Raw genomic sequence first — 27,291 nt, forward strand, 5'->3', positions numbered from 1 at the left:
GATCATTTATTTTGATGATTTCATATCTCTGTGAAGCTGTGTTTTTAGTTATTCCTGTGATAAAAAGCAAGTATCTTTTGAAAATCACTGAAAAAGAAATGAGGGTGATGGTGTTCGGTCTGATTGCAGTTGGGGGAGGTGTGCAGGGCCCATGGGCACTAAGGTGATAGGACGTAGTATGTATTAAGTTGTTGGCTCTAACTACTTAACTTTTAGGCATTTTTTTTTTTGCCCAGGAGTCCTGTGAAAAAATTCCTAAGACACTCAGGGTGCTATGAGTCAAAAATGTGGTCATCTCTGGCTTGTGTCCTCTTCCTGCATCAGATTCCACTGCCCTATCTCAGCCTGTGGTCAGTTCTTGTCTGGGCCAAGAGCAGCCTCCATGCTGTTTCTCAGTGCTGGTCGTCCAATCTGTTGCCTGCTGATTGAAAATAAAGACCGAATCATGTCTCTCATGCACAAATTCTTGAATGTTGAAACTTGTTAGCATGGCTTCAAAACTCCAGGATCTGGCCCTTGCTCAACTCTCCCCTGGTCTCTGTGATCTCATGCTTTAGACTTTATCAGCATTGACCACCCCAGGGTGCTGGGTCACGCACCATCCAGCTCTCAGCATTTGGAATGGCTTTCCTCTGCTGAGTTTGCTTGGGAAGTTCTTCCTGCACAGCTTACCTCAGCAGTTGCCTGCTTTAAAGGGAGGCTTTCCTGGTCTTATTTTCTATCCATTCATCCAGGTTTCTGTAATACTCCGTGCTGTTGCCATTGCACTTACCACACTGTACCATGATTGTTCATAGACCTTTCTCCAACTATGCTGTGAACACTTTGCCAGCAGCGACCCTGTTGTAGTCTTTTTTGTCCCCTCAGCACCATGGTAGTGCCTAGAATATAGGATATACTGTTTATGATAATTATCACACAAGAATGCTACTATAGTTGGTACACAACCAAAATTTTATTTTATTGCTTTGTTTCCCAAACGATATAGTTTAAATTTGTTAGCATGTTACAGAACCAGACAATAATATTGTTGTTAATGAAATGCATAAAAGACAGTTTAACCATAATCCATTTGGTACCTTCTTTGCATTGTCACTGAATAAAGCGTTATACAATCTTTGGTGTTACTTCAGACAGTTACTCACGTTTACCCCAGCATCCATTTGGACAACTTCTTAACCAATCAGTAGAGATATCCGTTGGTATTTTTATATAAGCACAGTTGCCTGAGCCTAAACTAATGAGGGACGACATGACTAGAGTTTAAGGGAGGGAGTGGGAAACACATATTGCAGTTCTCCCTTGTCAGTTAGATTTTGATGTCTCCCTGTCCCTTCCACTATCACCTCCCCTTTGAGCACCCAGGCAGAACTGATATCATTTAGTTAATAATGGCCACCACCTTTTTCCCCCCTAGACTCCTTAGAAAGCCTTTTGATGATAGTCTTCTAGAGTTGCTATTACTTTTTTAAATTAAAAAATAATAGTTTAAAAATAATTTCAAATTTACAGAATGGTTACAAAAATGGCACAGAGTTCCTCTGTGTACACTTCACCCAGATTTCAGATTTTCCAATTGTTAACATTTGATTAATGTGGTAAAAAATCTTATTCTCCCTTCCCACCACCCCTGACACACATACTTGAGATTTGTTGTTTTTTGAATCATTTGGCAATAAGGCAAACATGGTATCTTTATGCCTTAATACTACAGTGTGTATTTTTTAAAAACAAGGAAATTATCCTACGTAACCATGGTATAGTCATCAAAAATCAAGATCTTATAGACAATATCTGGTTGATCCAATATCTAATCTACAGACCCTACTCAGGTTTCACTTGTTCTAATAACATCCAGGATCTAATCTAAGATTACATGTTGCATATTTCCTTTCCTTTGTGACATTGATTTTTTTTTTTTAAACTACAGGCCAGTTCCTTTATAGAAAAGTTTTCAGTTAGCAATATTCACGCCTCGGATAAACCTCGTTGGCTACAATACTGCCACTGCACAAAGCTCAGTTCCTTTATAGAATGCCTTGCAATTTGTGTTTTTCCGTGATCCTTTTGATTTATTCATTTTTGAGGGGAGTATCACAGAAGTGTTCTTACTGCATCACAGTAGGAGTTATGCGATACCAGTTTGTTTCATCACCAGCTAAGATGGTGTCTACATTCATTTGCTTTATTTTATACTCATTGTCTGCATTTGGCCAGTGGGGGCCCCTTTATGCTGGTTCCTGTGTCCTTTTAACATGTCCCTATCATTCTTTGAGAACTTTACTTTCTGATACAAAAGATTCTCCAAGTCCGTTCTGTATTTTCCCTACTCCACTCCTGGAGTTTGCTTTCTTCAAGACACTGTGATTTCTTTTAGAGGGGAACGCTGTTTTGAAATCCAGATCTGGGCCTTAGATGATTTGTTTTTTGTTTTTGGTTATTTTTGGACAGAGATTTGGACAGGTAGTGTTATTGTGATATGAAAACTACGAAAGTTCTGATGTAATATCTACTTTGAAAACAAAACTGGTCTCGGCAGCTTTGAGGTGCTGCCTTCTGCGTTTGTACCTTGGTCTGTTGGCGTAGTTCACTTGTCCATTGCAGGTGGTCCTTTTACAAATCCTCTAGCCTTTGAGTTCATGACAGCCATCGACAGTTCACCCTGTTCCTGGTGTGGACCCTTGTGCAAGGTGAATGTTCCACTCGTGAGAAGTAGCATGGATCCTTCACTTCTCTGAACCCTGTTTTCCCTGAAACATACCTCGGGTGACCACCTGACCTCGTTACATAGGCTGTTTTCTCCCACCTGGGTACAGCTTTTACCAGCTCCCTAAATTACATGGTTTTCCTGTTTGCACCTGGCATGTGCTTTTGTAGTAAATTTATTATTTAATTTTTGTAATTTTTAATTATTTTGGGTACACAGTAGGTGTCTGTATTTATGGAGTACACGAGATATTTTGATACAGGCATATAGTGTGTAATAGTCATGTCAGGGTATGTAGTAGATGTACTTATACGCATGGGTGTTGGTGTTGGAGGTTTCCTCAAGTAGGTAAACAGCCTTTGTTATTTATTCTGAAAGGAATTTCAGCAACTCTGAAAAAGCTCTAAAACCTGGATCGCTGCCACAGCACTGCTGGAAAGAAGTAGTAGGAAAGAAAAGCTGAATCACAGGGATGATTAGAAATTGGAGATAAATCCTAACTGCAGCTTAAATGAATATTGTATAGGTTAGGTTTTGCTATGTTGCCATATTCATTGATCAGCAAAAACAATAGAGCTTTATGTTTGTCCAGTGACTTAGGAAATTGTGGCAATTGTATTATACTTCACTGATTAAATTGAGGATGTTACCAGATAGGATATAGACTATTAAAGTGAGAGCAAACCATTTTCAATGTTCTGTAAAACAGAGTAATACTGATCTGCCTAGGTTAATTTTTTTCCCTAGGAGCTTCTGATAAAAAATTGTAGCAAAGGCACAGAGTAGCAATGAAATGATAGAGCGGATGCTGGGATTGAAATGTGTTTCCTCTTTCAGTCTACTTTTTAAAAAGGGGTTTATTTTTCAGTAAAAGAAGTTTGCATTGGGGGAAGGGGACAAAAGCAATTATTTTCAGTTTCTGTACTAAGTTAACTGTGATTAACATTTTGGGGTATAGATGAAAATTTTTTTCCTTGGATACACATGGAAATGTATATGCTTTTAAATGTTTTTTCCCTAAATGTGATTATACTACATATGCTCCTCTGTTTATTTTTGAAGTTCTGTTTATTTTTATTTGACATTTTTTGAGCTTTTATTATCATGTGCTACTTTTAGGGGTACGTACATCTTTGAATAAAAGATAAGGTTGGAAAGAAAAAAAGATAAAGTTGGCCTTAAGTAACTAACCTGAAGAAGGGGTTAGAGATATGCAGTGGGTTTGCTTTTGTTTGTTCAATGATTTTAAAAATTATTAAACTGCCATGGAAAAATGTCCATGTTAAATATGCACATAAGCCATGTTTCTTGTAACCCCTTAGTATTCTGTTGTATATATGTATTATCATTTAATTAATTCCCTCTTGATGGACCTTTAGGTTTGTTCTAGTTTTTTGATATTAATAACACTAATGAATATTTTAATTCATTTGCCTAGTTATTTCCCTAGGGTGTGTGTGTATTATTATTATTATTATTTTTTTGAGACAGGGTGTCTGTCACCCAGTCTGGAGTGCAGTGGTGCGATCTTGGCTCACTGCAGCCTTTGTCCCGTGCGCGTCCCCCACCTCCACCCTGCAGCTGAGATTACAGGCATTCGCCACCACGCCTGGCTAATTTTTACTATTTTTAGTAGAGACAGGGTTTCCCCATGTTGGCCAGGCTGGTCTTGAACTCCTGACCTCAAGTGATCCGCCTGCCTCAGCCTCATAAAGTGCTGGGATTACAGGCGTGAGCCACTGCCTCCAGACATCCTTAGGGTATATTTTTAGAACTGGAATTGTTGAATCAAAGAGTACTGTTAAAAATAAAATGTGTGTGTATATATATATATATTTAGGCCAGGCGTGGTGGCTCATGCCTGTAATCACAGCACTTTGGGAGGCTGGTACAGGAGGATCATTTGAGATCAGGAGTTGAAGACCAGCCTGACCAACATGGTGAAACCCCGACTCCACTAAAAATAGTAAAAATTAGCTGGGCATGGTGGTGAACGCCTGTACTGTCAGCTACTCAGGAGGCTAAGCAGAAGAATTGCTTGAACCTGGGAGGCACAGGATGCAGTGAGCCGAGATTGCGCCACTGTACTCCAGCCTGGGTGATGGTATGAGACTCCATTTAAAAAAAAAAAAAAGTTAAATTTTAGAATTTAGTTGGTTTTCAAATTCAGTGGTGTTCTTTTTTGATTTTTAGAGATCAGACAGATTGACTCAGTCATGGAATAGCTGAAGATTAGTGGCATTTAATTTTATGGTTTAGCATGGAATTATTTTATTAAATTTTTGGCATTTCCAAAAAGGTTTTGGTTTTAAACTTTAATTCTGAAATATTATACCAAGCATCCTGAAGAGATAAAACATAATGTGATGGTTGCTCCTATGCTCACCCTCCTGATTGCAGTTCTTCGATGTTCTGTCATGTTTGCTTCATCTCCATCTTTTTTTTTTGAGATGGAGTCTCTGTTGCCCAGGCTGGAGTGCAGTGGCATGATCTTGGCTCACTGCAACCTCAGCCTCCTGAGTAGCTGGAATTACAGGCGCATGCCACCATGCCTGGCTAATTTTTGTATTTTTAGTAGAGACGGGGTTTCACCATGCTGGCCAGGCTGGTCTCAAACTCAGTTCTTTTGCAACATTCACATGCATCTATAAACAATGTTTTTGTGTTTTAAAATTTACATTAATGGCATCATACTGTACCTGACCTTTCACAACTTGCTTTTACTTTGCATCATTTTTTAGTTTATCCAAGGTGTTGTGTAGATTTAGTTAGAGGTTGTAGTATTTCTGATCGGGCACGGTGGCTTATGCCTGTAATCCCAGCACTTAGGGAGGCCAGGGCAGGTGGATCACAAGGTCAGTAGATCGAGACCATCCTGGCTAACATGGTGAAAACCCGTCTCTCTACTAAAAACACAAAAAATTAGCCAGGTGTGGTGGCACGCACCTGTAGTCCCAGCTACTTGGGAGGCTGACAGGAGAATTGCTTGAACCAGGGAGGCAGAGGTTGTAGTGAGCTGAGATTACGCCACTGTACTCCAGCCTGGACAACAGAGGGACAACAGATACTCCATCTCAAAAACAAAAACAAACAAAAAAAGTTGTAGTGTTTATATAGAATATAGATTAGTAGTGAAATTGCTGCTTTAAATTTTTTTTGGTGTTGCAATTGTACATTTAAAAGTGAGGTTTTACAAATTAAAGTGCATTAAGTGTTGCTTAAAAATAAATTGCTTTATGAGTGTGGTTGTATAGTTCGTATAAAACTAATTACCCAAGATTTGACAGTAACATTAACATCAGTAATGCCTACCAGGTATCAGTTTCTGTTTTTATTTTAAACAACAAACTCAAACGTGGAACAGCAGTTTCTGTTCTAAGCTTTTCTTGTTGTATAGATTATGTCATTTAGTCCCCACAAGATAAAGAAATCGAGAGACAGAAAGGTTAAGTAACTTGGCTAAGATTACTCTCTTAGTAAATGACAGTGCTGAGATTGAACCCTGGCATTCAACCCTACATATACTTTTCCTTAAGTATATACTTCTGTTGCTTTTTGTCATAAATGAACAAATATAAAAATGGCCTACTTAATTCAGAATAATCACATTAAACCATGTGAGTTGGTGGTTGGATGTCAGAATTGAAGTGATTTCTACTTAGATTGAGTATTAGGGTTGTTCGTCCCCATAGAGGCAGATTCTAGCTTACCATTGGTGTTTTTGCTATTTTTAGGCAGTGATTATAAGTCTAGTTGATTGCTAAAGCCTGTATGCAGGTACTGCCTCCCCTAGAGCCTTTGGGGTCCTCAAGGGTAGCAGTGTGTCAAGCTCACTTTCACATTCCTGCTTCAGTGTCACATTGAGCTGTTTGATCCCCAAATCCCCGTGCTAGCAGTGCTGAGAAACGCCACTGCCATTTGTAACGCTGTTTTCATGTGGGGAGACTGCTACACTGCTACAGCTTGTTATGTCAGGAGCCTGTCTTCCCATACTTACCACATCAGCAACTCCCTTCCTCTTACCACTGGGGCAATAGAAAGACTGACTTCAGTGCTTGAGCCTGAGGCCCAAGGCAGAGGATCCTGAAAGACCCATCCATGATGGTGAGGCTGGGGTGGGTCTGTATAGACTTCCCACTAGCTGAGCCTAAGCCCTTTCTTAGACCACGTTACTTTCTCATGATATTTTCAGGGTTTTCCCCTCTTAACCTCAGAGGTTACCCTGCCTGCTGCATCTTCCTGCCACTGCTTCCTGCATCTCTCCCTGGGCTAAGCACACTTCTCTCCCTCTGTTTCTCTGCCTCTACACTGTGTGGAGCACATGGCAGACGTATGTGCAGTGCAGATTACTGAGCCTCACCTTACACTGCTGAATCAGAGCCTTGGGGTGACCATCCAGTGATGTGTATATTATATGTTTCTAACCTTTTATTGTGGCAAGTTACAAACATGGCCAAACGAGACGATGATACCGTTCACCCTCACGTACTGGTTGCTCAGCTGTGTAACCGTCATCAGTTCATGAGCCATTCTTCCTCCTTCTATAGGCCCACTCCCTCACAACCCTAATTATTTGGAAACAAATCAGATACCACTTTTTTCCCCCGTAAATAAACAGCTATGTGTATCTTTCTCCCAACTTTTTGGGACAAGTTTTAGAAAATGTAATAGTGAATACCTTTATACCCTTTACCTAGATTCTCCTATTTTGCCTGATGTTTTTCTCTCTCTGCATCTCATATATATTTTTGTGTTGCTAAACCATTTGAAAGTAAGTTGAGCTACCATGACAGTTCATTTCTAAGTATTTCAGCTGGTTTCTCCTAAGAGCCAGGGACATTCTCCTATACGTAATGACAATATAGTTGTCATGTTTGGGAAATTTTCCTGAGTGTCCAACTAGTGTTTTTTATATCTTCCTTTTTAAAAGGATCACATACTACATTTCATCTAGAATCGTTCCCTAGTCTGTCTTTAAAAACAAAAACTTTCATTACAATGATATTTTTTGAGTCCATGCCATTTGTTTAACATAATATCCCTGAATTTGGATTTGTCTTATTGTTTCAGCGTGATTAAATTCAAATGACATATATTTTGGCAGAAACGCTGTGTAGGTAATATAGTCTTTTGTAGGACGTCACACATACCAGTTTGCTCATTATCAGTACGTTAAATTGGTTATGTTATCTGGCTAAGGTAGTTTTCCAAGGCTTCCCACTGTAAAGGTACCTTTGCCCCTTTGTAATTAATCATTGATTATTCTTACTGGATTCATTTATTACATTGTGTTTTGTCTGAAGTAAGATTCATCTGTACTTCAGTAGAACAGCCGGTTTTAGTTTCTTCGGCGTTTGATTAGAAGAGGTGTGGGCAGAAACACGGAAGTGAGAGCCATGGAGAGAGAGTAGCTGTGTGTGTTTGAGGTGGGTGTGGTGGCGATCCTGTTATATTCCCCGTCACGTGTTGCTGTAGCCCTGCAGCGGGGCTGCAGTCGGGGCTTTGCAGAGGTCCCTGGCATCATGGCTCTTGACAGATTGGTGAGTTCTTGTGGCTGCTTGGCTAGAACTGTACTGTCCAGTCAGCCTTTGAAGGTATGAGATGTGCACCTGCTCGTATACATTAGACTGCTCCTGGCTATGTAAACTATCATCACAAACTTCAGCGAGAGGCATTTTCACCTTGAAATCGTGGTCAGATCCACTTTGACAAAGGTTCTCTTTTCCAGTGGGTGAATTTGTAAGTGATGTTCTGCTAGTTCCAGAAAAGTGCCAGTTTTTCCACAAAGAGCGGATGGAGGTGTGCGAGAATCACCAGCACTGGCACACAGTAGTCAAAGAGGTAAGAGAACTGAGCGGGGGAAAGTCAGCTGTTGTATCTATTAGGAGAGAAGGTAGCAGTTTTCTCCAAATCTCACCATGCTTTTCAGTTACTTTTGTGTCCCTCTTATCTCCTTAAGATTTATAATTACTTCTGTCTTATAAGTTAGAAATTTTTGGGAGAGAAGTACGTATTTGTATAGGAGAGTTCAGCGTTGACAGTCCAGCTCCTGAAGTTGAGGATGTTAAGGAGGTGGCTGAGCGAGAATATTGTGTGCTGCTGGTGAGGCTCCCAGGAAACCATCCTAACCCTAAGGCCTGCATGGAAATCGCCAGTTATAGAAAATGTGGGTCTGGGCCGGGCGCGGTGTCTCAAGCCTGTAATCCCAGCACTTTGGGAGGCCGAGACGGGCGGATCACGAGGTCAGGAGATCGAGACCATCCTGGCTAACACGGTGAAACCCCGTCTCTACTAAAAAACACAAAAAGACTAGCCGGGCGAGGTGGCGGGTGCCTGTAGTCCCAGCTACTCGGGAGGCTGAGGCAGGAGAATGGCGTAAACCTGGGAGGCGGAGCTTGCAGTGAGCTGAGATCCGGCCACTGCACTCCAGCCTGGGCGACAGAGCCAGACTCCATCTCAAAAAAAAAAAAAAAAAAGAAAATGTGGGTCTGGACATATGCACAGGCAGGATTGCGTGCCATCTCACTTTTCTGGTGGTGAGAAATACCCTTTCTTATCTTCTGTAACATGGTTGGCTCTGCTCTTTTGTCAGTAATCTTCCTTTGATCAAATACTGAAGTAGTGCTTGCACCAGTGATGAATATAAATTAACATTGACCACCTTATCTGGTTTTGGTCATTATTAGAAGAAAAAGTCTCTTTTCCTTACTTGTTTCCACGTTTGGGATTTCAGTATTTTTGGACCAGATCATGTTTCCCGGTTGTAAATTAACATGTATAAATCTTACAATAATATTACAATTTTTTGACAGAAAATTTACATGTTCATAAGAGAAAGCATTGCGAAGTGGTTTGATACGGGTTTATTTTGGATGAGGGTAGAGATCAGAGTATATTTGACTATATTTACTCTGGAATATGTTCTGATATGGTCTGTGGGTTTATTTTAGGCATGTCTGACTCAGGGAATGACCTTATATAGCTACGGCATGCTGCTCCCATGTGGGGTAGACCAGTTCCATGGCACTGAATATGTGTGCTGCCCTCAGACAAAGATTATTGGGTCTGTGTCAAAAGAAGAGGAGGAGGAAGAGGAGGAGGAAGAGGAAGAAGAAGAAGATGAAGAGGAAGACTATGATATTTATAAAAGGTAACTTCTACTTTGAGCTGTGAAGTCATTTTGCCTTTTTGTTAGCCCTTCTGTAAAGATGGCTGCTGGCTGCTAGTCCCTCACTTCTGGATAAGCTGGGCATTCCTTTGTGTTCTGCTAGAGTTGATTAAGCTTACATTTCATTCTAGCCGTCGCCAGTCACAGGAGTACCTGTGACTTTTGTGTTTACATCATTCTGGGCTGTGTTATTTTCTGCAGGTTACTATGATATTTTTTAAGAGTCCACGCCATTTGTTTAACATAATATTCCTGAATTTGGATTTGTCTTACTGTTTTATCATGATTAGATTCAAATGCTTCCCGTTTGCTGATGTAGCTGGACTCAGGGTCTTAGTGGCACAGTGAAATGTGTGTGGAGCTTATTTCCTGCCTCTGTTTTTGTGTTTCAGAATAGAGACGGGACTCATTGTTGTGCTTTGCACATAGGAGTTATTAACCTTCCTTTTTTCTATTTTGGCCTTCAGTGAATTTCCTACTGAAGCAGATCTGGAAGATTTCACAGAAGCAGCTGTGGATGAGGATGATGAGGATGAGGAAGAAGGGGAGGAAGTGGTGGAAGACCGAGATTACTACTATGACACCTTTAAAGGAGATGACTACAATGAGGAGAACCCCACTGAACCCAACAGCGATGGCCCCATGTCAGACAAGGAAATTACTCACGATGTCAAAGGTAACCGCGTGTAGAGCCATGGCTTTGAAATCCACATGGTAATTATTCACTTAGACTTTTGCATTGCGTCTGTTACAGGTAAGTCAGTCATAGAAGGAAAGATGTGGTATCTCTGCACTGAAGGTGAGTTCAGCTCTTCAGTGCAGTGATGGTGCCGTCTTAACAAAGTGGGCAGGCAGGCACATCCAGGGAGAGGTGTAGGATTGAATTAGAGAACAAGGACTAGAGAGTAAGACAGACAGCATAGTCCGCCCTTCAGCAGGATTCTTCCATGTTCAGCCTAAAGTATTCCCTCCCCAAGGGAAGCTCCCCTCTTTGATACCACTCAAGTCCTGTCCTCCTAGAATAGAACTGGCTTACTTGGTTTTTCTTTTCCTGCGTTTGTTCTAATCTATAGGCTGCCCTATTTGTCCAGATGTTTTAGTTGGGAGGATGAAATTTATTGACCTGCTGGTAACAGATTAGGGCCTGCAGTTTTTTTTCATCTTGCCAATTAAAACAAGAAAAGGTTGCAGTAGTTCCAGAGCCAGTAACATGCAGCCTCCTGCTGATTGTATAATTGAAAGCAATTAAGAGCTGAAGAATTATTTAGGACCCAAGTTGGGGGAAATTACTTAACCAGTTGAGAAGTTTATGATTTGCCTTAGAGAACGTAAAAATGGGAAACAAGGCCGGGCGCGGTGGCTCAAGCCTGTAATCCCAGCACTTTGGGAGGCTGAGACGGGCGGATCACAAGGTCAGGAGATCGAGACCATCCTGGCTAACACGGTGAAACCCCGTCTCTACTAAAAAATGCAAAAAACTAGCTGGGTGAGGTGGTGGGCGCCTGTAGTCCCAGCTACTCGGGAGGCTGAGGCAGGAGAATGGCGTAGAGGCAGGAGAATGGCGTAAACCCAGGAGGTGGAGCTTGCAGTGAGCTGAGATCCGGCCACTGCACTCCAGCCTGGGTGACAGAGGGAGACTCTGTCTCCAAAAAAAAAAAAAACTGGAAACAATTGTCTGTTCTAGATGCTTTAGTCTTTTCTCCGGTATCACCACTTAAAACAGCCTTTCCACTCACATTGTCTCCTGAATAGACAAACGAGGCAGATAACTCCACTGAACCCATCAGAAATGCGAGGCTCTCACAGCTGTGAGACAAAGGGATTGCTCTACGTCAATCTAAACTTAGATCTAGACTCCAGAGGGTGCCAAAAAAATATTTATCCCAGTTCCTAAATGTCTCTACTCCATGGGGAAGCAACTTGTCCTCAGCAAGGCTGGCCTGAGCTGGAGCATTCTGCCAGCCAGGGCCTCTGGGCTCTGTCCTGTCTCAGGCCTCCCCCAGCCCATTCCCCGGCTTGCTGGCCTGTAGCATTTTGAAACACTTGACGTCACTGCCTCTGTCCTGCTGACACTCTGACCGTTTTCACACAGCTGTCTGCTCCCAGGAGGCGATGACGGGGCCCTGCCGGGCCGTGATGCCTCGTTGGTACTTCGACCTCTCCAAGGGAAAGTGTGTGCGCTTTATATATGGCGGCTGCGGCGGCAACAGGAACAATTTTGAGTCTGAGGATTATTGTATGGCTGTGTGTAAAGCGATGAGTAAGTCCCGCCTTGCGGGGGTCCTGTGCGGCAGCACCGTCCTGTCCGGCGTCCGTCTCCCCGCCGTCCTCGTGGCTGCATCTGTGTGGTGTCCCTGCCCACTCGGGTGTTTGCTGTCAGTCGTCTTCCCCTCATCTTTGTGCTTTCTAGGTCTAGGCTTTGCTCTCCTTCCGGCAGTGGTAAGCTCAGTTCTCATGTCCTGTGCTCACCGTGTGTCTGGTGGTGCTTGGTGGTGGTGGTGCGCACCCACCTTGGTATAGCGGGCGGCACGGCCAGGGGCTTGTCCTTTCTCGTCCGGCTTTGGAGTCTGTAGGCCCCGGGCCACTGTAGTGTTGGTGGGGGAAGGCAGCTGTGCCTTGGGCTGGCTCTAACTCAGAGGCACTGAACGTTCCTGTCTTTGAACTGCCCTGCCTCTGACCCCTGTGACGCATGCCAGCTCACGGGATGCCTGCTCTTGAAAGGAGTGACAATGAAGTACTTTGGGCAGTCTAGAATATTGAAATATCTTGCATAATGCACTCTAGAAGAGAGCTAGCAGCCAAGTGGTAGTGACTCACTGTGTTTCTTCAATATTGTGCAACCGGGTCACACAGCTTTAGGAAGTGAGAGGATTTCAGTGGGTGTGTGCTTTGGTGTGACGGGAAGGTCAGTGGTTCAGTTGAGTTGGGTTTATGCTGGACGTTGGTAGGAAGAGTTTCTACCAAGAGTTTCCCTTTTCTCCATGGCTACTCCTTTTTCTCGTTAAGAGCTTCAGTCTCTCACCTTGCAGCACTAACCTACACATTAGGAAGATCCTCAGGCCAGACCGTTTTTCTTGGTTCCTACTCTGGAATTTGTTGGAATAATAATTTGCTATGAAGGATTTGGCTATAGCTCTGATGGATTTTCATTCAAATCTCTTCATGTTCCCTCTTCCTTCCTTCTATCAAAACATCTTTCACATCTTAATGTAATATGGCAATGCTTTGAGTGCTTCCCTTCCAACTCCAGGAAAGCTGATTTGTTCTGTAACAGTTGAAAGGTGACATAAAAAGAGTCCTTAGGGAACCTTGGTGAATAAACTTTGCGTTTTCAGGAAAGATTCAGAAATAGAAATTATTGTGAGACTTACTACTTTGTAAAACTTGGGTTGAAGCCTGAGGAATCCCAGTGAGTGTGGAGGTGGTGATCTCCACCTGAAGGGCCAGCTAGGAAGTGCTGTGAGACATGACGGAGTGGCAGGTCTGTAAAACTGTTTGCTGTGGCTTGGATAAGATTTGCCTCGGAGAAGCAGTGTTCATGCTCTGTGGGGCCTCTGCCTGGAGGGCATTGCAGGTTGAGAAGCATCAGGTTTCCTTCCAGTGGGAACGTTTTTGTTCTTGTTGAAGGGGCTGAGGCTGGCGGATGTGCCGGTTTCGCGATCACGTGTGTGATTCCACAGGGACCCAGGGTGTCTTCAGAAAAAAGCCTTTCAGCCCACTGTCCTTTCCACTCTGGTCCCAGGGAGGGTGGAAGCAGCCTGTGTTTGCTGTTATCTTTATCCAGTCCAGCTATATGAACCAAAGGCTCCGTCTCCAGCGCTCAGGCCTTTATAGCACGGGCACGTGTCGCTGATCCGCACGATGGACTGCAGCGCTTGAAATTCTCCTTCACTGAGCTTCCGAGTGCCTTGGGGAATGGCGTTTACTAAGTTATAGATTCTAGTTTAGTTAATCTGAAAGTGGGATATTGACATCCTTTTAAAACTTACATAGGGCTCATATTCTTCATGACTTTAGTTGTCATTTTTAGTTCTGTTAAACAAAGGGGCAAATAAAAGATGCTTCCGACAGAAAAAGTTGAACTGGCTGGCTAATTTGTAGCTCTATTCATCAATTATACAGTTGTTTTAATGTATTAAAATGATGCAATTCTAGAAATTAGGTGAATTTGCTTCTGAATTAAAAATCGGTTGAATCTTGGCATTTACTCTCCACTTAGCTCTGAAATTGTGTCATAATCTACCAAGCAAGTCCACACCAGCTTGGGAAATCTTGTATGAATTAGGCTAGTAGTAAGGGTTACCTTAGGTATGTCTTGAGAGGCTGACTGAGTAAACTTGCCATCTTAGTCCTTTCCCTTATCAGGCTAAATTCCATCGTGCAGACACTCACTTGCTTGGGCCCTATAAGAGATTATGCCCATCCAGCAGGCGGGGGTGCTCCAATAAACCTGTGCTCTGGGGAACGCTTGGGAAGCCCTATTGGTCAGTGTCATGGATCAAAAAGCCCTATCTTCATATCGGTGAACGGTGTCCTTGTCAAATAGAGCAACTTAGTTTTACCTTTGTTGGTTCTGTCACTTTGGTGGCGCTGAGAGTCCTTCAGTGATACTGAAAACTCAAAATTACAGCTGGCATGATTGGGACTTTCTCTACCCAGCGTGTGTGCAAAGAACATTCAGTTGAGCCTGTTTTCCATTGCAAATTAAGACTCAAAGATAGCCAGAAGAGCAGAGGTACCTGAGTAATAAATTTCTTCAAAAATAGGGAATTGCATAAAAGTGCCTCTACAGGGTCTGATTTCTGCACTTGTCTCTGTTCAGATGCTCAGTTATGATGAATAAAGTAGCTATTGTTTAGGTTTCCAGGGTTCGAGCACTGAAGGGAAGGTATAGAAGAAACCACCTCTTTTTCAGCCCTGAGGTCTTAAGTAGATGCCTCATTGGTGCTGTAGCTGCCAATAAATTGCTGTATTAGCATGGTCTGACATGGTTGATGGATGTTGTGTAAGGAAGATTGCCCTCTGTAATCTAACCAAGTGAAGTCTTGGCAGATAGCAGCGCCCTGCACTTAGAGAATGCCACAAAACAATTTGAGTCCGTTCTGCAGGTCCTGAGCTGGGTTTTCTTCCTAGAGCACAGTGCACCTGATCCCAAAGAGAACTCCCTCTGTAATTTTGTTTCAGTTCCTCCAACTCCTCTGCCAACCAATGATGTTGATGTGTATTTCGAGACCTCCGCAGATGACAATGAGCATGCTCGCTTCCAGAAGGCTAAGGAGCAGCTGGAGATTCGGCACCGCAACCGAATGGACAGGGTAAACCTCGACAATTCCTTCATCTTCATGGCACTTGGCTCTGGGTAGCATGGTTCTCATAGATGAAGAAAAGTAATAGCTTCTCCTAGATTGTCGTGCTGATGTTTAAGGACTGGTGAGGCAGGAGAGAGTTACCAATGGAGCTGCCTTCTGGGTGAACTTCTTCCCCACCTGCATCTAGATCATAGTATAATTACCCTCTGAGCACTGAGCATGTCCCAGACACTCTGCTGAGTACTTCCTATACCATTATCTGCCCCTTTTTTTGGGCAATTAACTTGCTTTAAAATTTATTTTATTTTAAAGAAGGAAACTTTGTGTCACTGTTATCAATAAAAAGCTAGTACTATTTGCCACGAGAAGAAAGTGACCAACCATACAAATACATTAGATGAAAGCAAACATGTCCAAATACATGTTAGCTAGATACTGCTGTCGTGGAAGGTTCTGAGTCTCAGGGATGTTTCTTTTCCTTTAAAAGGGTTATAAGAGAGCAGCAGGAACACCAAAGTGCATCTTTTCTTTTGGATTTACTCAGGATTGAAAGAGAATTGAAAAGGGAATTCTTGCTAGGCCTAAGCTCCACCCCAATCCCACACGTCCCATGTTCGGCTTACAGTTTGAAAAATGCTCATTGTTTTATCCACATCAGCTCTGAAAAGTAGGTATTAACCTCAATTTTTTTGGTGAGGAGACTAAGGCACAGAGACTTTTAAATAACTTACCCAAGGTTATGTAACAAAGAGGTCATGGAATTGAGGCTCCATCTGGGGATAGTTGAGGCCTAGAACTTTCTGAGGCAGTAACAATGCTAAGCTCATAAGGGATCGTGTGATTGGTTTCCTTTTGTAGTTTCCTATTAGATTTAGCATCTGACGATATTTTTAGAAAATGGAGGAGTTGTTTCAGGGTGCTAATCACTGCTGACAGTGTTTTTGACCTTTGTTCTAGGTAAAGAAGGAATGGGAAGAGGCAGAGCTTCAAGCGAAGAACCTCCCCAAAGCAGAGAGGCAGACTCTGATTCAGGTAAGATGCTTTCTCCAGGGATGTAGCTTTCAGCCTCACCATTGGAAAATACGGTCAGAGCCCCATTCCCAACGAAGTTAGAATTGGACACCGCCTCCTTTTAGGTGAGGGCTTACAAGGAAGTTGCAGCTGGCCTATTTTTCTTTTTCACCTCACGTATTGCTCACCTATGGTAGAAGAAAACCAAACCCCCACCAGAGCACACCTAATTCATGCCAGAAGGTAACCTTAGCTCAGCTGCCTCTTGTTAGTTCTGCTTTCCTGGCAAAAGTCCTCTGCCAATTTCAACCTTAGACTGTGACTTGTTTTCCAGCAGTACTGAATTTTTTTAAGACTAATTGAAAGTCAAAGGATAGAAAATAAAGATCTCTGATACAATTCATCTCTAACTTTGTCGACTATAACTAAAATCATAGCAGCAAACTGCATTCCCCTTCAGTAGAAGAGTGTTGCTAGGAATAGGGATAGCAATTTCCAGGACTGATTTGGTTTTTACAAAACTGATTGTGTAAATTTTAAATCATTTTATGTTTAGCTGAAATGTCTTTCCTCCAAATGTCAACACTTTAATAAAGTGTTAAAAGTAATTTTAGCAACCTTTTTAATTGATCATTTAGAATATCTAACAATTTTAATTCCTACAGAAGCCAATGCATTTTGTTCAGGGAAATTTAGTTCAGCAGGCTTAAACTGTACCTATAAACCTGGCCGGATACCTCACAGATAACGTGCCCTTCATGATTTTATTGACAGTAATGGCAAAAACCACAAGTACTTTTGCACCAACCTAATGACAGGAATGCTTCAACAGAACTTACCACATAACTCCCATTGGTCAGTGGTCTCAGGGTTTGGAAGTTGGTGCCTTGCTGCAATGTGGGAAGGACAGTGTTCCTTTTTTTATAGTGCATATTGAGGCCTTGGGCTTGCAGGCACTAGCACTTTCAGTTATACATATATTAAAGAAGCCCTCTGACACTGAGATTTAACTTGCTGTCTTTAAAGAAGGAAGTAATTCTCCTGATAGAGGTAGAATGAAGGTAGAATGAAATAGACTGTGGATATTACCCTTGCTCCACTCTCTGAACCTGTTACTGTCTTGCATGAGCACTGACAGGAGAAGCACTGGGGTCTAAGGTTGCTTGCCTATGCTTCCTCCGGGTGCCACAAATCATATGTGGTTCCTGCTCTCTTGGTTTAGCACTTCCAAGCCATGGTTAAAGCTTTAGAGAAGGAAGCAGCCAGTGAGAAGCAGCAGCTGGTGGAGACCCACCTGGCCCGAGTGGAGGCGATGCTGAACGACCGCCGTCGGATGGCTCTGGAGAACTACCTGGCTGCCTTGCAGTCTGACCCACCACGGGTGAGTCACAGACAGAGCCAAATCATTGATGAGTCCTGCGCCTAGTGCTGCCTGTCCTGAGGTGGTGTATGTAGGGGACCAGTGTATGACACTTAGGTCAGTAAAAGTGACATTTGTATGACAAGTTCTGGCAAAGCTGAGGCTAAGAAAAGACGATTAGGGAGGAAAAGGTATTACATTCTAATATCTGTGTGTATAAGCTAAGCATGACATCGCTTTATGCCTGTGTATACCACCTGTGATGTGAAAGTGTTTTACACTAGAAAAGTATAACCTCGGGAAATTGATTGGTAATTATCCAGTTATTGAACTTCCTTTCAAAGAATGGAAACATGCTTTTCATGAAGACTTTTGAAGAAGTTACATTGTAAATAAGATTATGAAGAAAGGGGTAAAGTAATTTTTTCTGAAACTCTTGTGTGAGTGGTCTCAAATGATTTTGTCCCTTAACACTAACCTGCCTTGCTTTGGGGGATGGAAGGAAATAGGAGGATATTTGTATCCTTAAGTAAGCCAGTTAAAGTCTTCTCTCTTTGGGAGACACAGGAGACTACCTAGCTTGTAATTCAGACGTCAGAGGCTGAGCCAGGAAAAAGGACAGATCTGAAGAGAATAGTGGGCTGGAGATTCTGGAAAATACTGTATGTTAAGGAGCCGATATAACTTTAGAACTTAGTTTTGCTATTTTACCTAGACAGTTTTTTAGTTACTTGGTAAGCTAAAAAAGCTTTCAGAGTTACAGCTTTCATTCTTGTGCCTAGCTGAGCTTTACATTCTTAAGTGAACTTTTTAAGCTTTTATTTTCCTGCCTATTTTCAATTCTCTAGTCTCTGGATATTAAAACAACTGTTCTCTCTTGCAGCCTCATCGCATTCTCCAGGCCTTACGGCGTTATGTCCGTGCTGAGAACAAAGATCGCCTGCATACCATCCGTCATTATCAGCATGTGTTGGCTGTTGATCCAGAAAAGGCGGCCCAGATGAAATCCCAGGTACAGTAGATGTAGTAGAAATTGTTGCCGTGAGGGCATTTCCAGTGGGGAACATAATGCCTTGACTAATGGTTGAACAGCACTACTGGTTGAACGGGACTGCTAGTTGTACTTGTTATTAGTCCTTAGAAAATTATTTTTGATTTCCGAAGACATTGGGTACATGAGCTGGTTTTTGCAAGGGTACTATTTTTAAAACATCTTTTTTTATACTTTTTTTATATTAACTACTTTGTACTTAAACAATTTCCGATTTTTTAATATCATTTATTTCTGATTTAAGTATTGCCAGAACCAATATTCAAGATCCTTTTCTAGGTATATTTATCAAGCAGATCTTAAAAATTGGTCTCTTGTTTTGTGCAGTATAGTTTTTGTTTAGACAGACACTTTTACATTCCTAGGTTTTGTCCAGCTTTACTTTCATCTATAGAGGTTTGTTTCTGGTTCCTATTTCTAATATTGGTGTTGTTCATATATTAACTTGAGTTTTACTTTCTTGTATTCTTAAAAATGAACTTGCCTACAAGACTGCTAGCTTCCGTGTAAACAGGAAGTCTCGTAGCCCATCCTGTTAGTTTTCCTAGAGGGCCTTATAGTAGCAACACTGATCTTATTTCATTTCCTCTCATATTGTAAATACAGTGCTGTGCCGATTGTGAGTGCCAGGGTACATGGGCTCACTTACTGCACGGGTGCTGGCCTGTCAGTCCAGAAACCCTCCTTCCCCACAGTTGCTGTGTGTGTGAAGATGAAAAGATAACGTGCCTAGAGGCCTTTGGGGTATTGGAGCTGAGCTGCTTCGTTTGTGGAGCTGGGGTCTGTCTGAGTGCCAGACTCCACACTGGCATTCAGTGCTGCCGGGCTGACTCCCTTGAGTGCCCTTGAGCAGCTCACACGCTAGTGTAGAGAGAGTGAAGAGCAGGTGTTTTGTGGGTTTTTTTTGTTTGTTTTTTGAGACGGAGTCCCACTCTGTCACTCAGGCTGGACTGCAGTGGCGCCATCTCAGCTCACTGCAACCTCCGCCTCCCGGATTCAAACAATTCTCTTGCTTCAGCCTCCCGAGTAGCTGGGATTACAGGCGCCTGCCATAACGCCTGGTTAATTTTTGTGGTTTCAGTAGAGACGGGGTTTCACCGTATTGGCCAGGCTGGTCTTGAACTCCTGGCTTCAGGTAATCCGCCCACCTCAGCCTCCCAAAGTTCTAGGATTACAGGCGTGAGCCACTCCCCCCAAGCCCAGAGCAGGTGTTCTTAGATACATAGAGTTCACTTCAGAAGCTGGTTGTTTTGGGGAATAAAAGAGCTCAGGCTTTTAAAGAGTGGGAAGAAAGTGGAAAGGGGCTGGGCTGGAGACCGTAAGAGGCATCTGGTGTGGACCTGGAGCTCAAGGCTTTGTTTCATGCTGGATGCAGCAGCAGAAGAGAAAGTCTAAGAGGCCTGGATGGAAAATGCATGCATCTTGACAGGGCTTAGACTTTTGGGGTCTACTTGATTTTTGAAAAGACTTAATCACTTTCCAAACTTCCTGTTTTAAAATTAAATTATTGTGTTGTATTTTAGCCAGTTTTGTGTGAGAGTAGAAGGGAAGGAGAGATTTTGATCAGTGTAGTAAATAGAGAATTCTTGCAAGTGAGATCAAGCTTCCACACCAAGTAATGTGGGAAGTAGAGCCCTCCCATCTTAAAACACCTTTGGGGAGAAAACTCAGCTCTCCTGTCTGCTACTTACTGTCTGCTCTTAGCTGTAATTCTGGCAAAGCTTACCTTCTGTCTTGTTCCCTATTCTGTTATCTAAACATTAGAAAAATTTGCAGATGTTCAGCCTGTTGTAACTTGTGCCATATCTACTTGTCTGGATATGAGTGAGATGGTGCTTTTACCCCTATACTATAGCCAGTGGTTTGCTGTAGAGACACTAATTTCCAGTCTCCCACCCTGTGGTTCTTGTCCTCTGTGAGTGTATGAACCATCCTCTCTCACACGGCTCCCTGTTCCTCTGGGGAGGTGTAGCAGGACAACGCTTGCTGAACCTGTGGGTGTTGCATTTTGGCTCCATTTGCATTTTTTCTTCAAGGCACTCTTGTGCTTTCCTTGATTGACAGAATGGCACATACAAAATTAAATTGCTTTCATCCTTGCTTTGAAAGGTCAGAGAGATGTCAGTCTACAATAAAAGCATCTTTCCATTTAGCTTTTTTTCTCATGTTGACCCTTCATGTTAATGGCTTCAAGCCCATGTGATTAATCCATTGGTTTCCAGTGCCCTCTTTAGGAAAAGCTTGGTAATTGCAGGTCTAACCAGGCAGGGATGACTTTGCTTTTTAAGCTTATGGGAGCTACAGCAACACACCTCGCCATGTCATTGGGGTGGATGCTAGCCCGAGTCACCTTTCACTTCCATCCTGAAAAGCTGTAAAAATAGTGACCACTTCTAATGGCCTTTTTTTTTTTTTTTTTTAAATGAATAACCTTAGAACTTTTGCATTCGGAAAAGGCAGTGAGCTGTGGTGGATGAGTCTTCCTGTATCACCCCCTTAAAATCAGGTTTATTTATTCCTCAGCATGAGTTTTTCAAAAAAATAACAATTTAGTTAAATAGGAATAAACTAATTCTTTATTTACCACAATAATCATTTAAGCAATTGCTTCACTAAGCAAAATCCATAATGGTTCCCTGTGTCGCCAAGTTTACTTTTCAACCAGTAATTTCAGTCTTTTTTAATCCCATCTAATCTGACCAGTGGTAGAAATCGACTGACTCTTTTCTTTCACTCAGCAAAACCTTACTGAACGTTCAGCATTGTACAAATCAGGGTTCTTTTTTTTTTTTTTTTAAACTCATTATGATTAGTATTAAGTACCTCGAATGAAAATCCAGTAGCTAGTGGCCATTTTTAAATAAATTGTCTCTTAACTTGGAGCACTCTCTTTAGATAAATTCTCACATCAGCTGGGGGAATTACACAGTTTGAACACTTTTTTTTTTTTTTTGAGACAGGATCTTGCTCTGTTGCCTAGGTTGGAGTGCAGTAGCACAGTCATAGCTCACTGTAGCCTAAACCTCCTGGGCTCCAGTGATCCTCCAGCTTAGCCTCCCAAGTAGCTGTGACTACAGGCACACAGTAGCCTGGCTAATTTTTGTATTTTTTGGTAGAGGCAGGGTTTCATCATGTTGGCCAGGCTGGTCTCAAACTCCTTAGCTCAAGTGATCCTCCTGTCTCACCCTCCCAAAGTGCTAGAATTACAGGTGTGAGCCACCACGCCCAGGCTGAACACGTTCTTACACTTTAGCAGTCAATAAATACGGCGTGAGGAGTAATACGTTTCCCCTGACCAGTTGCTTTGCTAGACCCTGTAGAGAATATACTTTGTAAAGTGGTTTTTCCAGAAGTTGTGTCCATGTTCCAGCTGCAAGTTCCCTCCTGGCCTAGTTGTTTTCAATCACAACACCTCTCCCCCCTAACTCTGCTTCCAGGTGATGACACATCTCCACGTGATTGAAGAAAGAAGGAACCAAAGCCTCTCTCTGCTCTACAAAGTACCTTATGTAGCCCAAGAAATTCAAGAGGAAATTGGTGGGTACCAGCTGTTTGTGTCAAGGTCATGTGGGACTTCTTGCAGAGGCTCAGGAGTGAAAGCTAGGCAAGAGTAGAGAGATATGAGCAAGCAAGGCGTGTGAAGTGGGGCATTAGCACACCCTGGCTTCAGAAGCCTGGAATCCACTGGAGCTTACATGGCAAGGTGAAGGAGGAACCAAGGACAGATGCACTGGCTGTGAGCCGTGGAGCCTTGGGTTTCACTGACCTTCACTCCGTTAGCGGAAGAATATCTGGGGTATGAAATTGCAAGAGACTAGGAGATTTCCTGTTACCATTTTCCTCCTTAATTCTGATTATTCCAGGCACCTGATTTTATATAATTCTCACCTCCTCTTCCTCTCCCAGTCTTTATCTTCTTCATTTATTCAACAAGTTTTATTGTGTCTGCTGTGTGTCACAGAGTAAAATGGTCCACAAGCAAATAGTACCTGCTGGAGTTCATGTGACGATAGGAGAAAAACAGACAGTAAAACAAGAAAATAAATGTCAGGTGGTGATAAGTGCTGTGCAGAGTTAAAACTTGGGCACAGTGGTAGAGAGCGGCCGGTCGGGGCGGCTGGCTCTGGGGACGGTGGCCTGAGATCCGAATGGTAAGATCACAGTGGGAGAGCACGTTGGTAGCAGAGTGAGCGGCAGCTACAAAGGCCCTGGGTGGAAGTCAGGCATCACATTTAAGTAGATCAGTGTGGCTACAACATAGCAAAGGGGATACGGCCAAAGTATGCAGGGACCAGATCGGGAAGAAATTTCAGCAAAATCAAGGAGTTTGGTTTTTATTTTAGGATAATGGGAAGCTGTTAGAGGATTTTCAGCTAGGGAGAGACTAGATCTGGATTATGAATTTTTAAAAGCTCACTTGGCTGCTTTGTGTAGAGTCGATTAAAATTAGAAACCAGCCAGGAAGCGATATAGAAATCCAGGAAAGCGCTGTTGGGAGTATGCACCGAAGGGGTGATAGGGTAGGAGAAGGAGCGCCCCTGGGGACGGTCTCTAGGATGTGTTCTGGGGGGAGTGTGTGGGGCTGCGCCCAGGGCTGCATGTGTGGTTGGGGGAGCGGCATCAAGAATTGCACTTAGGGTTCCACTGTGGGCAGCTGGGGGATGGTGGTACCATGGCCAACTGAGGTGGAGAAGGAACTCTGGAGCTCTCTTGATACATGTTAAGATAGAAATTTCTGTTGGGTGTTATGTGGAGATCTAAGTAGGATTTAGGTGAGGCAGAGGTCAGGCAGTAGGTCCAGGATTCAGGCCTGGAAGTCATGGTATGTGGTCAGTATTTAAAACTGGCATCGGAGAAGTAGGTCAGAGGGTGCGAAGCGGTAGTTGTAGTTACGTGGGGTGGATACGTCTAGAGATGGGATGGACAGCGTGAGGACTGTAGTTAGTAATACTGTACTATATACTAAAAATTTGTCAAGAGTAGATTTGGGGTATTCTTATTTTTTTAAAAAAGTAACTCTGGAAGGTGATGTGTGTGTGTGCTTGACTACGGAAATCATTTCACGGTGTATATGTATATCAAATCATTATATCGTATACCTTAAATATGTACAGTTTTTAAAACCCCCAAAATCTGTGGTGTTGTGGATACCACTTAACTGGAGTGTGGAGGTGGAGGCGGGGGTGCCTGGGACAGCGCCCTGGGGTCCCTGGTGCTGGGGCTCTGTGGTGCCACAGCATCAGGGAAGGTGTTTCAGGCAGGAGCTGGGAGCCATAGTGGGTCTTGGAGCTCTAGAGCATCCTGTGCCTGGACACCAGGCCCTTCTGAAGCCTGCTGTCTGCCCCCTGCCCTGTCTTCATCAGATGAGCTCCTTCAGGAGCAGCGTGCAGACGTGGACCAGTTCACTGCCTCCATCTCAGAGACCCCTGTGGACGTCCGGGTGAGCTCTGAGGAGAGTGAGGAGATCCCACCGTTCCACCCCTTCCACCCCTTCCCAGCCTTACCTGAGAATGAAGGTGTGTATGGGCAGCGGTGCCACTTCTGGGCAGCAGGGGGAGGACAAAATGAGAGAATTGAAGTCAATGTTTTGAAAACCAAATTGAGTTGGGAGATGGTGTTCCTGTGAGAGTCAGGGGAGGGGAGACCGGATTCATTGAACACCTACTGTGTGCAAGGACCCTGCTAGATGCTTTCAAATCATTGGTGTCAATGTCACCATGAAGTTAAGACTAATTCTCCTATTTCAAGATGGATGGCTTCAAACCCCCACTTCTTCCAACTTGTGTACTTCTTACATGTGGGAGGCACTTGGCAGTTGAAACAGCACCTTCCTGTTAGGCTGTTACCTTTGCCCAGCTGTCTTGGGAGGTGGGTGCTGGAGAGGCTGAGGAGGTGACAGGGCTGGTGCAGGGTCATATCTCTGACATGAGGTGGGGTAAGAAGCTGTTCCTCTGGCTCCTAGGCAGACGTTCTTCCCTCTATTCCCCTGCTGGTTCTCAGTGTCTAAGAGGATCTCTAAAAGCTGTGAGCCTGCTCCAGAAATAAACAAGTTGCTGAGCCCAGTGCCCTGAGAGTAGTCCCCCTCGTCAGTTCTGTTTGTTGCTGCTGCTGCTGATAGGGTAATGTTAAGAATGGCCCACAGCTGTGCCATAGTCCTTGTTATATGCCTGCATTAGCTAAGCATCTCAGCGGATGCTCTCCATCCTCACAGTAACCCTCGCAGGTGGGTAGTCGAGTGTCCCCAAGTGGGGATTCTGAGGTGTAAAGAGGTTAAGTAACTTGCCCAAGGTCATGTAGCTTGTAAGGGGAGAGTCAGGAGTTGAACCCAAGCCAATATGGTCCTGCAGTCACAGACCTGGCGGGATATAGCACTGGAACAGAGGCCTCAGGAAGGCATCAAATTGGGAGTGAGGGGATGGAGGTACATCCATGTTAGCCTTCAGACCTTAACAAAATGCCTTCTAGTTATCGCAGAGCAGTTGACTCTTCAGAAATAAAACAGGATCTGAGGAAGTGGCAGATAGATGAAGAGGCACCGTGCCATTCCCAAATCTCTGTGGGTTTGTTGGGTTGCCATGCTTAGAAAACTTCTTATGTGCTTATTGGGGGTCGGGGCAGCTTGGATATACCTGAACTAGAACCTTATCTCCCTATCAGCAAACCACAACCAACACTGACTTCAATTTTCGCTTTTTTCTAAGAAAAATATTTATGTGGGCTAAGCTAAATAGTGCAGGCATCTCCCAAAGTTTCCCTAAAAAGGCCCAAGACAGACCTACTTTTTTCTCTCTTATCAAGGATACTCTCCAGTGATTTGCTGTGGCTTCTACTGCTGGTTTGTTTATGGGATAGTTCAGGCATAGTGTTTTTAAGGAGGAATACTTTTTGTTCACTTTATAGAGAAATTCTAAGATAGAAATTTTAAAAGAAGCCATTTTCTTTCTTAATCTCCTTTTGTGCTGTTTTATTTTGTTTTTTATTGTTTTCCTTTCTGCTAGACACTCAGCCGGAGTTGTACCACCCAATGAAAAAAGGTTGGTTTGTCCAAGATGTTCCCTTTAAGACCTTCATTCCTCTCCACTCCCCAGTGTGTCTGAAGCTTCATGTTCTGTTTCATGCCATCACCTGGCTTTCCCTACCTCATTTCTTCCGGCGCGGCTGTGAGTGGAGTCAGAGCAGCGCCGCCTCCATGTTGCTAACAAGCTGACCTGACTCCAGCACTCCGAGGCCAGTTTCCGTGGCGTTGGTTACCGCGTGGTCATGCCAAGCTTTCCCTCTGGGATGTCAGAGAATGCACAGCAGCCAAATAGATTTCATGACCCTTTTAATCTGGGTAGATTTTTAGAAGTATTTCCAACTTAGGTTGGTTGTGAACCGCTGTATCTGTGTACATATGCCTTATTTACAGTAAGGTGGAGAGTCTTTCTCTTTTCCCTCTTTTTCTCTGCAATTCCCATTTACGTCTTTTCTTTTTGGCTCTCCTTGCCTTTTGTCTGTGCCAGCTGTCTCATGTCCCCTGAGTTGTAGCCTTCCTCAGAACATCAGAGGCTGATGGATCAAACATGTGGAGACAGCCCAGCTCACTGTACTGAGTCTCCAGTTTTCAAAAACCGTTCACGCTCCATAAAGCACTATGGGGAATGCTTTGCATACTTGATCTGAGTCGACTGAACGTCCCTGTAGGATGGGTAGTGTTTTTAGCTCTATTTTCTATATTACATAATGGAAGAAGTTTCTGAGATGACATGACTTGCTCTAAGAAGTGGAGGAACCAGGATTTGAACCCAGTTCTCTGTCCTCCAAGCCCATGTGATTTTATTACCTAAGCCGTTGGTGTCACGGGATCCCCCAGGTGGGTGGGCGGCCCAGTCATTGTGAATCATTTCAACATTGCTTGTTCATAATGTGTTGTATGAGCCCGCCCTTGGCTTTGGCAGACTTCTCATGGATGGGCCAATGGTGCTGCCTGGCTAAGAAGCTGGTGTGCTGCTTCATGCCACAGGTGATTCTCAGAACACAAAAGTGTGGTTTGAATCTTCTGAAAATGACTTACGCGTAGATGCTTTATTTTATTCTACTTGGATATCCCTGTTCTTGGGGATGACTGTGCCAACATTCCTTTTAACAGCATAACTGAGATGTTGAGAAAGATGAGTTTTCTAGAAGTTTAATGGGCTTTTGCCTTTATACTTACCTGTTACGAATTGGGACAATTTAAACATTAACTTTGGTGTCTTGAAGTCACTTGTTTATGTGTTTTTTTAAAGAAACATGGGGGCTATACCACCAAAAATGTATTATAACAGTCTGGACTGGCGGTAGATTTTTTTTTTATTTTTATTTTTGAGATGGGGTCTTCCTCTCGCCCAGGCTGGAGTGCAGTGGTGCAGTTTTGGCTCACTGCAACTTCCTCCTCTGGGGCTCAAGCAGTCTTCCTACCTCAGCCTCCCAAGTAGGTGGGGTGACAGGTGCACGCCACCACCCTCAGCTAGTTGTTTTGTTTGTTTATTTTTGTATTTTTAGTAGAGATGGGGTTTTGCCATGTTGCCCAGGTTGGTCTCCAACTCCTGGACTCAAGTGATCTTCCCGCCTTGGCCTCCCAAAATGCTGGGATTATAGGCATGAGCCACTGTGTCCAGCGACAGTAGGCCTTTAGTTGGCTTAGTGCCACATTGCTTTTTGAAT

General features: G+C 43.3%; 1 protein-coding gene and 1 pseudogene across 4 annotated transcripts in view; one reads left to right on the forward strand and one right to left on the reverse strand.

Annotated features, from left to right (window-relative positions):
- Nucleotides 1-27,291, forward strand: part of APLP2 (amyloid beta precursor like protein 2) — a 73,719-nt gene that overhangs the window by 40,618 nt on the left and 5,810 nt on the right. Inside the window, exons 4-14 of one of the 4 annotated variants that reach the window (XM_008021519.3) lie at nucleotides 8,436-8,548; nucleotides 9,658-9,857; nucleotides 10,343-10,551; nucleotides 11,968-12,135; nucleotides 15,060-15,190; nucleotides 16,142-16,216; nucleotides 17,418-17,576; nucleotides 18,439-18,567; nucleotides 22,044-22,143; nucleotides 23,970-24,122; nucleotides 25,605-25,640. In XM_008021519.3, coding sequence (XP_008019710.1) covers nucleotides 8,436-8,548; nucleotides 9,658-9,857; nucleotides 10,343-10,551; nucleotides 11,968-12,135; nucleotides 15,060-15,190; nucleotides 16,142-16,216; nucleotides 17,418-17,576; nucleotides 18,439-18,567; nucleotides 22,044-22,143; nucleotides 23,970-24,122; nucleotides 25,605-25,640 — 1,473 coding nt within the window. The remainder of the gene's footprint in view (nucleotides 1-8,435; nucleotides 8,549-9,657; nucleotides 9,858-10,342; nucleotides 10,552-11,967; nucleotides 12,136-15,059; nucleotides 15,191-16,141; nucleotides 16,217-17,417; nucleotides 17,577-18,438; nucleotides 18,568-22,043; nucleotides 22,144-23,969; nucleotides 24,123-25,604; nucleotides 25,641-27,291) is intronic. The other 3 variants (XM_008021520.3, XM_008021521.3, XM_008021522.3) reach the window with 3 other exon arrangements.
- LOC119626670 (U4 spliceosomal RNA) lies at nucleotides 1,938-2,019 on the reverse strand (annotated as a pseudogene).

This window comes from Chlorocebus sabaeus, chromosome 1 (genome assembly GCF_047675955.1).
Source record: "Chlorocebus sabaeus isolate Y175 chromosome 1, mChlSab1.0.hap1, whole genome shotgun sequence".
NCBI classification, from domain to species: domain Eukaryota; kingdom Metazoa; phylum Chordata; class Mammalia; order Primates; family Cercopithecidae; genus Chlorocebus; species Chlorocebus sabaeus.